This window comes from Pediculus humanus, genomic scaffold, assembly GCF_000006295.1.
Source record: "Pediculus humanus corporis 1103172107574 genomic scaffold, whole genome shotgun sequence".
Lineage (NCBI taxonomy): Eukaryota > Metazoa > Arthropoda > Insecta > Psocodea > Pediculidae > Pediculus > Pediculus humanus.
Window position 1 is genome coordinate 305,929 of NW_002987189.1, and position 16,416 is coordinate 322,344.

The 16,416-nt window shown below is 26.8% G+C and overlaps 1 protein-coding gene across 1 annotated transcript in view; it reads right to left on the reverse strand.

Moving 5' to 3' along the window:
- The window catches only part of Phum_PHUM221080 (uncharacterized protein), a gene marked incomplete at both ends in the record, with an annotated part of 49,640 nt that overhangs the window by 21,666 nt on the left and 11,558 nt on the right, over nt 1-16,416 (reverse strand). Inside the window, one exon of the mRNA XM_002425750.1 lies at nt 4,651-4,852. Coding sequence (XP_002425795.1) covers nt 4,651-4,852 — 202 coding nt within the window. The remainder of the gene's footprint in view (nt 1-4,650; nt 4,853-16,416) is intronic.

Here is a 16,416-nt window from a genome sequence, read left to right on the forward strand (position 1 = left end):
AGAGCGAAAGGGAAAAAGTGATGGGGGGAGGAAAATAATTAAGTTTGCATACGTGTGCGCATATATACGCATACATAAAAAAATTTTTTTTTTCCTGTTATCCTTTTCCCCACTTTCTCCCACTCCTACTTCTTCCTACTTCCTCTCTCTCTCACTTTCCCCCCGTCGATTTCTCCCTACCTTTCGCCCCTTCACTCTTTCTCTCTCTCTCACGTCATTTTCTTTCCCTTCCTTCCTCATCATTCATTATCTTATCATTTTTATTTCCTTTTTTTTTCTTTCTTCTTCTTATTCCTTTTTCCTTCGTAACATTTCTTCAACACCATTTCCTCCATTTAATTTTTTTTTTCCCTTTTTTTTGTACTTTCGAAACAATTTCTTCTTCTTCTTCTTCCTCCTTCACCTCGAGATTCTTTATATATATATATATATTTTTTTTTTCCATCTAATTTCTTTTTTATTACTTTATTTTATTATCTTCTGCTACTACTCTTATTTTAAATTTTAAAATAAAAAATTACGTAATAAAAAAAAACTTTTTTTCCTTTTTTCCTTTTTTTTCTTTTCTCTTTAATTTCTTTTTTTTTATTAAAAATGTCGGATAACGAAAAAAAAACTTTTTTTTAAAAGGTGCCTTTTCACGAATTCTTTTATACACACAAAAAACCGGAAGTGCGTTTCAACATCCTCAAATTAATTTTTTTTTTGACGTCACACGCATTTCCCAAACCGGAACCTTTCTCTTTTCGGAAATGAATTCAATTCGCGCGCGCGTGTGTGTGTGTGCGTGTTTGAACATTCCTAAAAAATAAAATTCTACAGAAATGATGATAATGATGATGATAATAATAATAATAATAATAATAATAATAATAATAAAATATTTTCAGTTGGAATTATATTATTGAAAAAAAAAAAAACGAATTTCGTTGTTGTTGTTGTTGTTCCTTCCACGTTTTTCATCACATATTGGAAAAAAAATATATATCGTGAGAATTTATTAATAATAATAATAATAATAATAATAATCGATAAAAAATAAAAAAATGTCTTCTGCTTTTATTTAAATATTTTTTTCACTTTCACACACACACGGATAAATATTAAAAAATTTTACGGTGGAAGCGAGAGTGGGGGGAAAGATAAAAAAGGAAAAAGTAAAATTCGATGAAAAAATTTTGTCGATACGTTTCTGACGCCACTTGAATGATGACGTCATAATATTAAAAAAAAATTCACGTAAGTAAATTATTATTATTAACATTATTTTTTAAATTAGAGATTTAATTTTTTTTTTTTGGATTTAATCCCGTGGGACGAACGAGAAGTGGAATTAAATAAAATATTATTTAATTATCATTATTATTATCGTCGTCGTAGTCGTCGTCGTGGCTCCAACTATTTTTTTTTTTTTACGTATCCAAAGAAAGTGTAATTTTTTTTTTTAAAACAATGAAATAAAAAAATATATAAAAATGATTAATTACGTCAAGACAAAGATGATGGCATTCATAATTTGTCCTTTGAGAAAGAAAGAAAGAAATAAAGAAAGAAAATTTTTTTTCTCCCAAAAGGAAAAAAATTTTCCTTTTTATTTTTTGTTACTTTTTTCTTTCTTTTGCCACGAGTAGATAAAAAAAAATTAATTTTAAATGACTTAATTACCTTTTTCTTCTTCATCATCGTCATCATTATTCTTTTTTAAAAAGTTCAATTAACACTTAATTAATATCAATCGTAATTTAAAATAATAATAATAATAATAATAATAATATTAATCAAATTTATTATTAAGTTCAGATTAATTAATACCAGTCATTTTTTTTTAAAAAAAAAGGGAAAAGTCTAGAAAAAATTTTAGAAAAAAAAATAATAAAAATTTCGAACGAAAGTAATAAGAAGAAGAAGAAGACATTTCAAGGGAGTAATAATAAAATCAAAAGAGAAAATAAAAAAATCGAGATTTTAAAAGAAGAAGAAGAAGAAGGAGGAGGAGGAGGAGAAGGGAGGAAAAAAAGATGGCGGATAGTTGTGAAAGGATAAGGTAGAATAAAAAAAAAGGAAAAGTTAAGAAAAACGTGAATAAAAAAAAAGCGGAGGGATGGGAGGAAAGGGGATTTTGTTTGGGTCGTTGTTATGACGTAATGAAAATGAAAAAAAAAAACCTTTTTCAACCTTTAATCCGAAAGGATCATTTTCCTCTCATCTTGACGAGAGAGAGAGAGAGAGAAAGAGAGAAACTCGGACAAAATAAAAATTAATATTATTTGTTTTAAGTGTGATCATTTTTTTTTTTTTTTATGTATTTTATTTTCCAATTAAAATTTTTTTTTTTTAACCGAGGGGAGAGAGAGGAGGAGGGGGAGGAAAAGGGTTGGAAGGACAAAAGTGGAAAAGGATTATAAAAAAAAAAGGCTCGAATCGTTGAAAAGTGTGCGTTTGAAATGTGAAATTAACAAAAAAAAAATTTTAAATTAATTAACAAAACTCTTTTACCCCCCTCCCCTTCTCCCCACTCCTTTTACTATTACTCCCCTTATTTTAACGTGACTTAAAACCTTCCTCCTCCTCCACCCCGGAATAACAGCGTTTTTTTTTTCAACGTGGCAAAAGAAAAACGACGTGAAAAACTATTAAAATTATTATACGTCGGTGAAAATAGATTTAAAAAAAAAAAAACGAGCAGACGACGGTGATAATAAATTTTTAACCGTTTCTTTTTTTAAAAATTATTATTATTATTATTATCATTATTATTATTATTGTTGTTGATATCGTTGAAATTTGCATTAACAAACAATTTTGTGCGTACAACCGAAAACATAAAATCATTCGTTTAAATTTATGTCTGCGTAAATTATTCTCTTCTTTGTTATTTTTCTCTCTCTCTCTTTCACTCTCCCTTTTTTTTTTACATGACGTCACAAAAAAATAACCGTTGGAAAGATAAAAAAAAAAAATGGCCGCCGAATTTTTCATTCGTTTGAGTTTTGAACTCGTCATCATCTTAAAAAACGATATCTGGAATATTTTTTTCTTTAACGTATTCATCAATCGATAATTTTTGTAATCCTTTTTAATAATCCTCCGCCATTTTTTTTTTTTATCTTCGGAAAATTCGTTAAAAATTCTCATTAAAACCTACAAATTATAAAACGACATCACAGAGTTTCTTTTTAAGCATATCTGGTTAAATTCTACCGTTGGTTGAATAATTTGTTATTTAGCTCGAAGGATATTTTGAAAAAGGGGGATTCGTTTTGACTTTTCTGATTAAATCCCACCCCCACCCCCACCCCATTTACCGATTATTTTAAGGTGATTTTAATTCTTTTTTAATTATCCGGATTACGTATATATAAATAAAATTTTCGTGGCGAAAATACGACAGAATTAATTTCAAATCATAAATTCCACGATATTCGATTAATTTCTATTTTATTCAATGTTTAAATTTCGTTATGACGTCATATTTCCACCCATAAACAAAACTACATTCGGCGGTATACGGAAAAAAAATAATGATGACCTTGAGGGAAAAAAATTTTTTTAAAAAATAAAAACGTAAAAAGAATCATTTCCCCATTTGATTAATGATAATCTCAAACGTCATTTTATATTACTTTATATATTTCTCACCCGTTTTCTTTTCTTCAAACGGAAATCGTCGTCGTCGTTATTTTTGTCGCCGGTGTCGCTGTCGTCGTAGTCGTTGTCGCTATCGACGTCATAGTTTTTGTTGTCGTCATCATTGTCTCTGTCGCTGTTGCTTTATTTTAATTTATTATTTAAAATTCTCGTGTTAAACTCGTTAAATAAACTGACTACGTAAAATCAAACTTTAATTATGTTTAATTTAAAAGTGAAACCTTCTAACGGAAAATAAAAAAAAGCAGACGACGACGCTTTTACGTATATTTATTATTATTATAATTTTTCCCACGTTCGAAAATGACATTTTTAAACGTTTTTCCCCCTCATCCCTTTTTTTTTTTGGAAGGAATTTATGCAGATTCATTCGTTAACCTGTTTTAATGCTCCAAGCTTTTTACTAGGTCACCGGAAAAGGTCATTCCGACATCTTGATTTAAATTTGATAATATTATCCGACCCAATATTTAAAATTATCCAGGTCCGTGATTTGGACAATATGGTTTTCTCCCAAAAAATTACAACAATAAAAAAAGTTTTTTCCGGGAAAAACGATGACGTCATTAATTTAAGGGTAAAATATTTTATTCTAAAAATTTATTATTTATTGTATATTCTAAGGGGCGAAAATTTTCTTTCTGGAGAAAATTTTATTCAGAAGGTTTCGAATCGATCATGGAGAATATTTTATTATTATTATTATTATTATTATTACTATACTCTGACGTGTGTTTAACGAAAATGTTTTTTTATTAAATCGATATTAATTGTTTAAAATAAAGTTAAGCGATTAATTTTTCAAAAAAAATTTTCTTTCTTTTTTTGGAGAAATTTTTTTTTTTTTTATTTATTCCTGGAGCCATTATTTTCCGATCGATTTTTTAAAACTTTTAGGTAATAAAAAAGAAAGAAAGAAAGAAAAACGAGGATGATTTAAAACCTAATAAAATGAAATAAAAGAAAATGCGGTTGGGGAAAACTTTTGTTTGTTTGTTTTACTTACCGTCAGGTACGGCGCTTGAAGCCATTAAAAAATTAACGCAAGCGGCTCCCGTTCCGTGACCTAAAACTGTTACATTTGTCGGATCCCCACCGAAAACTCCTATATTTTCTTGTATCCAGTGTAATGCCGCTATTTGGTCCATCAATCCGTAATTTGCTGGAGATCTTAAATATGAATCCGTGTTTGAATTTAAAAAACCTGGAACGAACAAAAAAAAAAGAAACGTTAAAAAAAAAACACACGTAAGGATTAAATTTAAAGGGTTTCCTCTTGTATCTCTTTCCCCCTTCCCATTAACCCCCCCTTCGCACACGACTCCCTCTCCCATCCATTCGAATAAAGGAAAACAAAAGGAAAATTTTTTTTTCTCTTAACTGGAGAAATGAAGTTGAACGTTTTCGAAAAAAAAAAAAAAAATTAAACTTTGGTACAATTGGCGGCGTTACCGTGTTTTTCCAGTCTTAACCTTCTTTTTCCGTTTCCTCTTTTTCCCTCACCCTCCTCTCCTCTCCCCTTCCTCCCGTCTCTCTTTAATTCTCATTCGAAATCGCTTTTTACCTTTTTTTACAGTAACAAACGAAAAACGTTTTTTTTTTTCTTTTTAAAGTCAAAAATTAACAACAACCGGTTGTTGTTGTTATTGTTGTTGTTGTGAATGCTGTTGTTGTTATTGTCATTTTTGTTTTTGTTGCTGTTGTTGTTATTGTCATTTTTGTTTTTGTTGCTGTTGTTGTTATTTTTGTTTTGGTTGTTGTTATTTTTTTTGTTGTTGTTTTTGTTATTGTTGTTGTTGCTGATGTTTTCCTTTCTTTTTTTTTTATCAACAGAAATATTTCAGGAGCGGATTTAGAAAATTAAAATTAAGAAAATTCGTTTTTTTTAAGAGAAGAGTCAGATAAAGAAGGTAAGGAGGTGGTACGAAATTTGGGAGGGCGGGCGGTTGGGTGGGGGGCAAAATGAAGGTATGTAAATTTTTTTTTAGGAAAAGGAAGAAACCTTTTTGAGATACAAAGTCTCGAATAAAATTTTTTTTAATTTTTTTTAAATCAATAAAATCTTTTTGTTGTTGTTGTATAGAATAAAATGAGGAAAATGATGAGTGTGTGTGTTTGCGTTTGTTGGATTGTATGAAAACATTGTTAAATCGTCGGATTTAGTTCTTAAACACTCGTTTCCTTTTTACTCCCTTTCTCTCCCCCTCTTTTTCTCTTTCTTCGTCCGAAATGTTTTTTTTCTACTTCGAAAGGTTTTTTTTTTTTTTTTTTAAAAGAAAATAATAATAATAATAATAATAATCCGAAAATAATAATTTTTTTTCTTTCTTTTTTTCTCTTCCATTGTTTGTCTGTTTGTTTGTTACTTTGTTGTTTGTTTCATTGTATCGTAAATATCAATTTTTTTATAAAAAAAAAAATTTTATTTTATTTTTATTAAGTTTTCTCAAGTTTTTTTTTTTTTTTTTATTATTTATTACATTTTACGTATTTTTTTTTCTTTTTCTTTTTCTTTTATTTGAAAAGGTTGGACACGTTCCCGCAGATACGAACGTATTTTTTATCTAGAAAGAGAACAAACAACAAACAAACGCGTAAAAAAAAGAAAAAAAATTTTATCATTTTATTTTTTAATTAAAAAATTTTTTAAAATTCGATTAAATTAATTTAATTGTAAAAGTTTTTTTTTTTTCAATCAGAAAAAATTAAGAAAAAAAGGAAAACAAGGACAAAAAAGGAAAAAAGGAAAAAAGGAAAGAAAAAAAATGGAAATTTAAAAAAAAAAGAAAACATTGTTAAATTTGGATTAAAATCTGACGTTTTTGTTTTTTTTTTTTTTTTTTTTTTTTTTTTTTTTTGGGGGTAAAAGCATAAAAATCTTTTCATTTTTTTTCTTCCACTCTCCCCCCTCACTCCCCACTTCTCCTTCCCTTCTCCTTCTCAAGTCCTTCCCCCTAGTTTCCTTGACATATTTTTTTTTCCCCTTTTTGACTTTTCCTCCAGATATTTTGAGGATAAAACAAACAAAAAAAATATGATTCGCATCGTAACAAAAAAAAACAAAACATTAAAATAAATTTAAAAAAAAAACGTGGCATTAGAAAAAAAAAATTGCCATTTATTTATTTTTCTTTTAAAATCGTTCATGTATTATTATTATTATTATTATCATTAAACAATCGATTTCGAGAAAAAATGTAATGAAAATAATAAAAAATTTCCATGGAAAAAAATCCATGGAAAAAAATTTCATACGTAATAAACGGAGGGAGAGAGAGAGAGAGAGAGAAAGTGAAGAAACATCTGGAGAAGAAAATCCGAGAAGCCTTTTGAAATTGATAACGCGAGATTTTTATTCCAAAGATCAAAAAGCTGTTGAGATGATGACGAAAAGAAAAATGAGAGGAGAAAAATTTTTTTTTACTTTTTTTTTACTGGAAAATTCTCCAGTTTTCCAGTTTTGATTTATGGAAATTATTAAATTAACTTATATACGTTCAAAAAAAAAAAAAACTAATAATGAATAATTTAAATTTTCAACGAATACGTATTAATAAGGGAAAGAGAGAAAGGTGGAAAGGGGGGGGGAAAGCAAGAAGGGAAATTTCAACGATTTAAAAATGATGACGTAACATTTTATCATCATTATTATTTTTTTTTCCTGGAATGTAATTTTTTTTTTTTTTTATTAACAGGTCACTCAAATTTTTTTAAACGATTTATTCTATTCGCACACGTGTTTCTTCTCTTCCCCCTTCCCCCGTTCCCCTCTCCTTAAAACCTTTTTCCTCGGAGGGATCGTATACTTTTTTAATAATAATAATAATAATAATAAAGGAAAAGTTTTTTTTTTATTTACAGGAAATGATTAATATTTAAATTCGTATTTTATATTATCTATATAAATATTTTCATTTTCGATAAGAACTTTTAAAATTAAATGCAATGAATCAATTTTATTTAAAAAACTTACTAATAATAATAATAATAATAATAATAATAATAATAATATAGGAAAAAGTTTTTTGTTTGTGTGTGTGTGAAAACTTTTGATTCTTCTGACACGTGATTCCATAATTCAAATAATGATATATAAACGTTCGCATTCACTCGGATTTATTTTTTAAAAATTTTCTCGAATTTTTTTTTTGGGGGGAGGGAGGGGGAGTTCTAGAAATTACGACCATTAAAAAATTTAATTTTTAAAAAAAAAAGTAAATTCAAGTTGGTAAACCTGACTCAGATAAATTATTAACCGGAAATTAATTATAAATTCTCCGATTAAAAAAAAAAAAAATTAAATAAATGTACAATTTTTTTTTTTTTTTTTCAACTTACTTCCGTTTCGAATAAGCAAATTAAATTAAATTTAAAAAATAAATAAAATTCTTAAACCACGATGTCGGATGCCATTTTTTTTTTTTTATTAAAAATTTTTAAAAAGAGGAGAAAGAAACTTTAGGAAAATTGAAAAAAAAAAAAGGAAAAATTTTACACTCGAAATTTTAATCTCTTTTTTTTTTTTTCTTTTTTTTTATATTTTTTTCTCTCTCTTATTCTTTTTCCTTTTTTATTTTCCTTTGTGAATCATCTTTACTATACACGGTTGTTTCCATTTTATTTTTTTAAAAAAAGGAAACAAGCAACAAAGGAAACGTTTTGAATAAGTCGTCATCATGAAATTATGTCAACATACATTTACAAATGTGTCTACATAAACACACACTCGAACGCTTTTTAAGTCGACATTATTATTATTATAATGAATAAAAAATAATAATAAAATAAAATTTATAATTAAATATTTAAAATAAATTAATAAATAAAAAGTTTTTTTTTATTTTGTTACAAAAAAAAAAAATGAAATAAATAGAAACAAACGAGAAACAAACAAGAACAAACTTTTTTTAAATTAAAAATATAATTGGATAATTTTATTTTCTTGTTGGATCGTCGTGTCGTTGCAAGTCGGGGGGAAGGGGGGGGAGGAAAACGAGATGAGGAGTATTAAAAAAAGTAGAAGAATGGGGTGGAAAAGCGTCGAACGAAAAGTTAAACATTAAATGAGTATGAGGGGAAAAGTGGGTGGAGTCTACTACGTTGTGAAAATGAGAAGGAGGAATATGCAAAGTGGAATGAGTTAATGATGAAGAGTTGACGTAAGAAAATTTAAAGTGGCGGTCGGGGAAAAAAGGGGAGGAGCGAAAAGGTGTGAGGTGATGGTGTGAGAGATAAATAACTGAGGGGGAAATGTTAGAAAGAATGTAAGGGGAAAGAGATATGAAAAACTCACGGGAGTGTGAGTTGAGGTTGAAAAATGGGAGTAGCAAACGAAGCGAATGATAGTGGGGATGGATGAAGTAGGGGAGGGGAGGGGAAATAAAGCATAGGTCGAACGAAAAAAACAAACCTGGTTGTAAGTTTATTATTATTCCGTTTAAAAAAAATTTTCTTTTTTTTTTTTTTTTAATAAACAAAAGCAGTTAATCATCCGAAGAACTTTTTTTTTTTTAACTTTTTTTCCGCGGAAAGTAATAAATAATTTTTAACGGGATACGTATAAAAAAAAAAAACAAACAAAACAAAATATTATAACAAAAACAAACAAACAAACAAACAAACAAACAAACAACAAACGAATACGTGTACGTACGTGGATATATATATGTAAATTCAATTACGAAACTAATTTTAAAAAAACAAAATTATAATAATAATAATAATGTAATTTTTACACTCGAAAAATGTACGATGATGATAATAATAATAATAATAGGAGAAGACGTGGTTTGTTTTTTTTTCCATCCCCATTATCATCATCATCATTATTATTATTATTTTAATATTTTTACGGGGGTACGCGTTTTGAAAATATGCGCCTTAAAACTTTTAAAAAAATATATATTACGTTATTATTATTATTATTATTTTTTTTTTTAATTTAAAAACAGCCATTTTTTAAACTTTTTTTTTTTCGAAGTAAATTTGTTTTTTTTTTTGGGGGAGGGGGAGGGAAAGGAAGGGTTTTAAAATTTATTATGAAAGTCTTTAAAGTTTGTTTTTTTTTTAGAGAAAAAAAAAAAGTTTCGACTCGTGTTTTTTGGGTTTGTTTACATATGAACAACAACAACAACAGCAACAAACAACAAACAACAACAAGAGGAAATATATTAAAATGAAGAAGAAGAGGAAATAAAAAAAAAAAATTAAAACGAGATGAAAAACAAATTGAAATTTTCTATTATCACAGGTTATAATTAATTAATTCAATATTTTCGAGTGTTGAGTAATAATAATAAAAATTATGCATTAATATAAAAAAAAAAATATTTAAATTCAAAAATGGAAAATCCTGTTTCCGGTTTTCTACTTCCCCCTCTCTTTTCCTTCCCTCCCCTTCTCTCCCCCACTCTTTGCGACTCCGCGCGAATGGGCACTTTTGAAATTTGATTCAACAACAAGAATAAACGAATATTTTTGTTCACATTATTATTATTATTATTATTATTATTATTATTATTAATAAGACGTTAGTCTCCTGCCACTTTTTTAGACATTTCATATGTATTTGCGTGTGTGAGTGCGTGTGCGTGGCATTTTTGTAATTTTCAACGTTCGTATTTTTCATTTTTAATTTTTTTTTTATTATTAGAAGATTAAATTTTTATATTTATATATATTATTTTAAAAGGTTGGAAAAAAGAAAAAAAAATAATAATAATGATGATGATTTAACGGTAGATTTTTTTTTTTAATTTAAAGTGTGAGAAAAAAGATTTTTTTGGATTTACGAGTGGATTTTTGTGCCTGAAAAAGTCAGATAGAGCTTAAAAAAATAAAAAATAAAAAAAAAGTTTATTGTACATGTGGCGACAAAAAAGAAAAAAGGTTTAATATAAATTTTTTTTTTTTATAAATATGTCGGATAATTTTTTTTTCGTTTTACGTCGACCAGGTAAAAAATCGTGACCCCCTCTTTCCGTCCCGCCCCCAGCGTCCCCCCTCCCCCAGTAAAGTTAAAATATTATCATTACTGTCTAATAAAAAAAGAAAAAAAATTAAACGGAATCGAGAGTAGAAAAAAATTTTTAAATCATCATCATCATCATCATCATTATTATTAAATAAAATAAACCGGAAACGAAGAATCGACGTTAAAGGGGGAAATTGAAAGCACGATAAGTAAATAAACTTCCGGGTAAAAAATAAAAATAAAAAATTCTCAATCATCGGTTTTTTTTTTTTTTATTTCGAGAGAAAAAATTAATAATAATAATAATAATAATTTTTTTTTGTAAAAAAATCGAAAAGTCGAAATGATATCATGATTTTTTAATTTTATATATATATCTCGAATTTTAATCGCAAAAACGAGATATCGAAAAAAAAAAAAAAAAATTGGAAGGAAAATCGAGTACGAATCAAATAAGAGAAAACGATATCAAAAATCAATGAAAAAAATAAAAATGACATTTTTCATCATCATCATCATTATCATCATTTCCTTCATCATTATCATCATCATTATTACTATCATCATCGCTATTTCAAGTAATTTTTTCCGATTTTCGAATTTTTCCATTTTTTTTTTTTTTTTTTTTGATTTTCCCTCCATTTTTTTTTTTTTCAAAATTAATGACAAATGATATATATATGTAGTAAAATGGTATGAGAAGTGGCGATAATGGTGGTCAGGGGTAAGGAAAAAATGATGAGACGAAATGGGTTGCGGTGATTGGTCAGTTTCGAGGAGAAATGAGGTGACGTAAAGGGCATTGATTGGTTGCGTTGACGGGAGAATGAGAAAATGGAGTGAAAGAAAGCGTGACGGAGATTGGTGGTGGGGTAAAAGAGATAATGAAAGGTGGTAAGGTGGGAAAAAAGTAGGGGAAGGGGAAACGAGGGAAATAAAAATTTTTTTATTATAAAAAACGTTGACGTTGCGTTTGATTTTCATATGCGGCACGTGCAACTATAATTCGACGAGACAGTTAGTCACACGAAACAAAAAAAAAACACGTGTAAACCATTTTGGAAAATCTCCTTTAACTTTTTTAAACTGTCTTTCACAATTATTATTATTATTATTATTTGTATTTCCGACGGATGTTTTTTATTATAATTTTTACGAATGACGATTTTTTTTTCGGATTGCGAAAAAAGAAAGGGGGTAGGAGGGAGAAGGGAGAAGGGGATTCTTTCTTATCACATTTTTTTCCTTTTTGATATCTCTTTCAAATTTGACCTTGAACCCCCCGTAATATATTCATTGAAAGAAATTCTATTCGGTTTCGTGAGAGATCCCTTAGCAATTATTTTTTTTTTTTTTTTTTGTTCTAGAAAAGGTTTTTTGTCTTTTATTACCGTTTCGGGAATTTAGTTTTTTTTTTTTTTTTTTTTTTAGAAAATCAAAAGTGATTAAAAATTTGAAAATGTCTTTTTTTTAAACGCTTTTTTCAAACTTGATGATGTCATCATCGTACGAATTCAAAATAATAATGATGATGACGTAAACATTTTTATTTAACAAAATTTTTCCCGATTCGAATTTTTCTTTTTTTCCTCCCCCCGCCAAATTTAAATTTTTTAAAATTTTAAAATCTTTTTTTTTGTTGTTGTTAAATTAAAAGGCGTTGGAAAATATTTAAAAAAATTTCATTTCCGGTTTTCTTTCTTTCTTTTTTTATAACCGATTTTATAAAATTTAAACAAACCCAAAGAGTAAAAAATTTAAAAGTGTCGAAATACCAAAAAAAAAAAAAAAATTCATTATTTAAAAAATTTTCGACGAGAAGAAAAGAAAACGTGGAAGCAGACAAATAAATTTTTTTTTTATTTTGTTTATGTATCTCATCTATTTGACATTTTTTAAAATATATTATTAGCATTAAGATAATTTTTTTTCTTTTTGTTTTTAAATAAAAATGTCGAACGACGGCAAAAACCACCAAATAAATTAATAAATAAATTATTTATCACAATCGAATTATTTTTCTTTTATTATTAATACTCTAATAATTTATTTTAATAATAATAATAATAATAATAATAATAATATAGTGTCAATTCATAATTAAACTCAGATGATGATAAAAATATCCTTATCATTCTTATAAATAAATAAAAATTATCAAAAACTTTATTTTTTTTCTTTGTTAATGACCCCGAAGGGGGAAATAAATAATAAAATTTAAATTATTATTTTCTCTACAAAATTTTAAAATCTTTTACTTTTATTCTTCCGGTTGCAACAACAACAATAACAACAATAAAAAAAAAATTTTCTTCTTACTCTTTACTCTATAAACCGGAAATGAAAAACCGGAAACGAATTTATTTTGTAACAATTTTTTTTTTTTTTAATTTGTCATTTTAACACCTGACACAATTGATTTATATTATTATATAACTCCTCATTCGAGTTTTCGATTTCCTTTACTCCCCTACCCCCTCCCCTTCTCCCCATTTTTTTAAAACTTATTATCATTATCATTATCGTTAAAATACGATTTATCAATCGATATATCGAAAAATTCATTTCAATAATTTTCTTTTTTTTTTTTTTTGAAAGGCTTTAATAATACGGAAAATAATGTTAAATGAGAATATTATTATAATGACGAGAATAATAATAATAATCACTATGATGATGATAATAATAATAATGATGTATGTGTATTACAACGGATTAAAAGGGATAAACTTTTTCGATATTGATATACAGTTTGTTAATTAATTAATTAATTTAATCGAGGGTCGTAAAGTGCGGGGTAATGAGTTTTTAGAAAACGGAAATACGTCATATATATAAAAAAAATTTTCCTCTCCTTCCACGTCTCTTTTTTTTTTTTTTTTGTAAAGTTAAAAAATCAAAATCGTAAAAGTCAATTGAATCGATTGTTGTTAAAAATAAATACGCGCGTGTGAGAGAGAGAGACAAGACAGGTGCAAAATTCGTTTGTTATTTACACGTGTAATAATAATAATAATAATAAAATTTGTTTGTATGTATAAAGTTTGAAGACGTCGTAAATAACTGACGTTTGTGGTTTTTTTTTTTTTTTAAGTAAAAGGATTTTAAATAAGATGTTTTTTTTTTTTTATGGCGAAAACATAAAAATATTTTTAGAAAAAAAAGATTATTTAAAAAAAAAAAAAAGGTAAAAATGTTTCGAAAGTGATTTATTAATTATTAAAAACTAGAAAAAATAAAAATAAAATCAATTTTAATCTTCTGTAAACTTACTTTTTTTTTTTCTTCCATCTTTTAAAATTTTCATTACGCTTTTACTGCTTCCACGAATAAAAAAAAAAGAAAAAAAAAACAAACATTCACGATGGAGAAATGTTACGCGTTTAAAACAAAAACAAACTAAATCTGTATATATATACCTAAGCGTGATGATTACGTCATAAAAGAAAAAAAATCGAATTTTTTGATTGGTCGTGTTTATCAACCAATCAGAGAGCGATTTACATTTTATTATAATCGTTTTTCATTGGTTGAAAAAAATTATCGTTATTACGTAATTACATGCGAAATTTTATCGGAGTAATCAATCAAATTGAAATTTTTCGTTCGTTTTCGGGGGAGGGGCGAGAGGGAGGAAAAGGGGAATCGGGAGGGGGTAAAAACAGCCGAACGTTTGAATTTTTTTTTTTGTAATTTTGGGGAGAATTCGTTCAGTAATTGTAAAATAAAATAATTTTTCAAAAAAATTGCAGAACGCTTTCTCTCTCTATCTATCTCTCCCTCCCTCTTCCCTACCCCCTCCCCCTTTTTCCATAAAAAAAAAATTTTAATCTAAATTAATTAAAACAAAAAAAAAGAAAAATATCGAATGACTTTTTTTTTTTTTATTTATGCACAAAAGAAAATCTAAGTACAAAAGAAAGAAAATTTCAATAATAAAAAAAAAAAAAAAACTTTCCTATTGAATTTTAATGCAAGTAATAATAATAATAATAATAATAATAATAATAATAATAATAGTTTTTTGTTTTTATAGTATCGAAACGTTTTTTATTATGATAAACGTCGGAGAAAGAAAAAAAAATTAGTTTTCGTACCTGAATAATGCATTAAGATATTATAATTATATCAAAGGAAAAACGTCTGACTGATAACGTTATCAGACATATTATATACGTGAGCCAAAATTTATGTAAATTAAAAAAAAAAAAAATTTTTTCCTTTTTTTTATTAACCGTCGCGCTCGTCAAATCCGCCATATTGTTTTTTTTCAAATTCAAAATAAGTTTAAAATGCGACAAAGGAAAATTTTTGTAACCTTGTAAATAATAATAATTTCTTATCCTTTTTAAATTTTTTTTTTCCTTTTTCATCTTTTACTTTCAGAAATTTTTTTAAAAATAAAATCAAGGAGAAAACCTTTGAAAATGTTTTTTTATTTTTTTTTATTTTCCTTTGAAAAATCATTTCATTTAAATAAATGTAAAAAATAAATAAATTTTAAGTAAATAAATAAATAATAAGACTCGAAAAAGGAATAAAACGAACGTTGAGATAAAAAAAAAAGGAATAGAGGGAGAGAGGGTGGGAGGGAGGGACGAAAAGAGGAGGTAAGAAGGAAAAAGTAAAAACAAGGAAAAGAGAGAGAGAGAGAGAGATGGAGAAAAAAATATAAATTAAAGAACGAAAAACCGGGAAAGAAAATTTTGCATTTTAAATTATTTTTAACAGGGCTACCAACCTGATGGTAATTTTTTTGCGGAAGGAAAAAAAAATTCCCCCTCCTTTTCCCCTTTTCTCCTCCCCAACCTTATCATTCTCACATTAGTTTCCCACTAAAATTTTTCTTCTTTACTTTTTTTTCCCCGCCCCTCACATCAGCCACCACCATCATCCCCACCTTTTCCTTCTTCAGTTTCTTTCTCACCCATTCCGACCTACCATCATCGTTCCTACTCCCCTCCCCTCCAGTTTCCCTTCACCTTTTCCTCGTACCATCATTTCCCCTCTACCACGCTTCGTGTTTCTCCACTCCCAACCCCTCTTTTTTAAAAAAAGTGTAAAAATTTATATTTTTTTTATTTTCTTTTTATTACTTTTCTTTTCTTTTCTTATTTATTTATTATTATTATTATTTCTTTCTTTTTTTTCAGGTATTTTAAAACTTTAACTACTTAAGTACTCTTTTTTTTTCAAAATTTATTTTCAACCTTTTTTTCCATTCGTACAAATTATTAAATTAACTTTTCTTTTTTTTCTTTTTTTTTTATTTCTACCGAAGAAAAAGTAACGTGAACGGGAGGGGATGAGAGGGAAGAGGGGAGGCGTGGGGTGAGGAAGAAGGGATAAAAAAATAATTAAAACCTTTTAAACCGTATTTTTTTTGAAACGAAAAAAAATTTTTGGAAAAATGGCGGAATCAAGAAAATTTAAGTTGGTAAAAACGGCACACACATTTCATTCAACATAAGATAATCTTTAATAATAAAATAAAGATAACATTAATTTCCGTTATAGTTATAAAAAAAAAAAAAGTAAATATTGTTAAACCGGAAAAAGATTTTTTTCTTCCCCCCTCCTTCCCCTTCCATCCATAAAAAACCGGAAAATTCATTTTACGAATAATTTATTATAGTCGAGTATAATTTTTCTTTAAAGATTTTTTTTTTTTTGTACAAACATAAAACATAAAATTACAAATTGTTTAAATTAAACAAGAACCGGATGTAATTGTTGTTGTTGTTGTTGTGAAATTCGTTATTCGTTTATTAAATAAACATTTATCGTGACAAGAG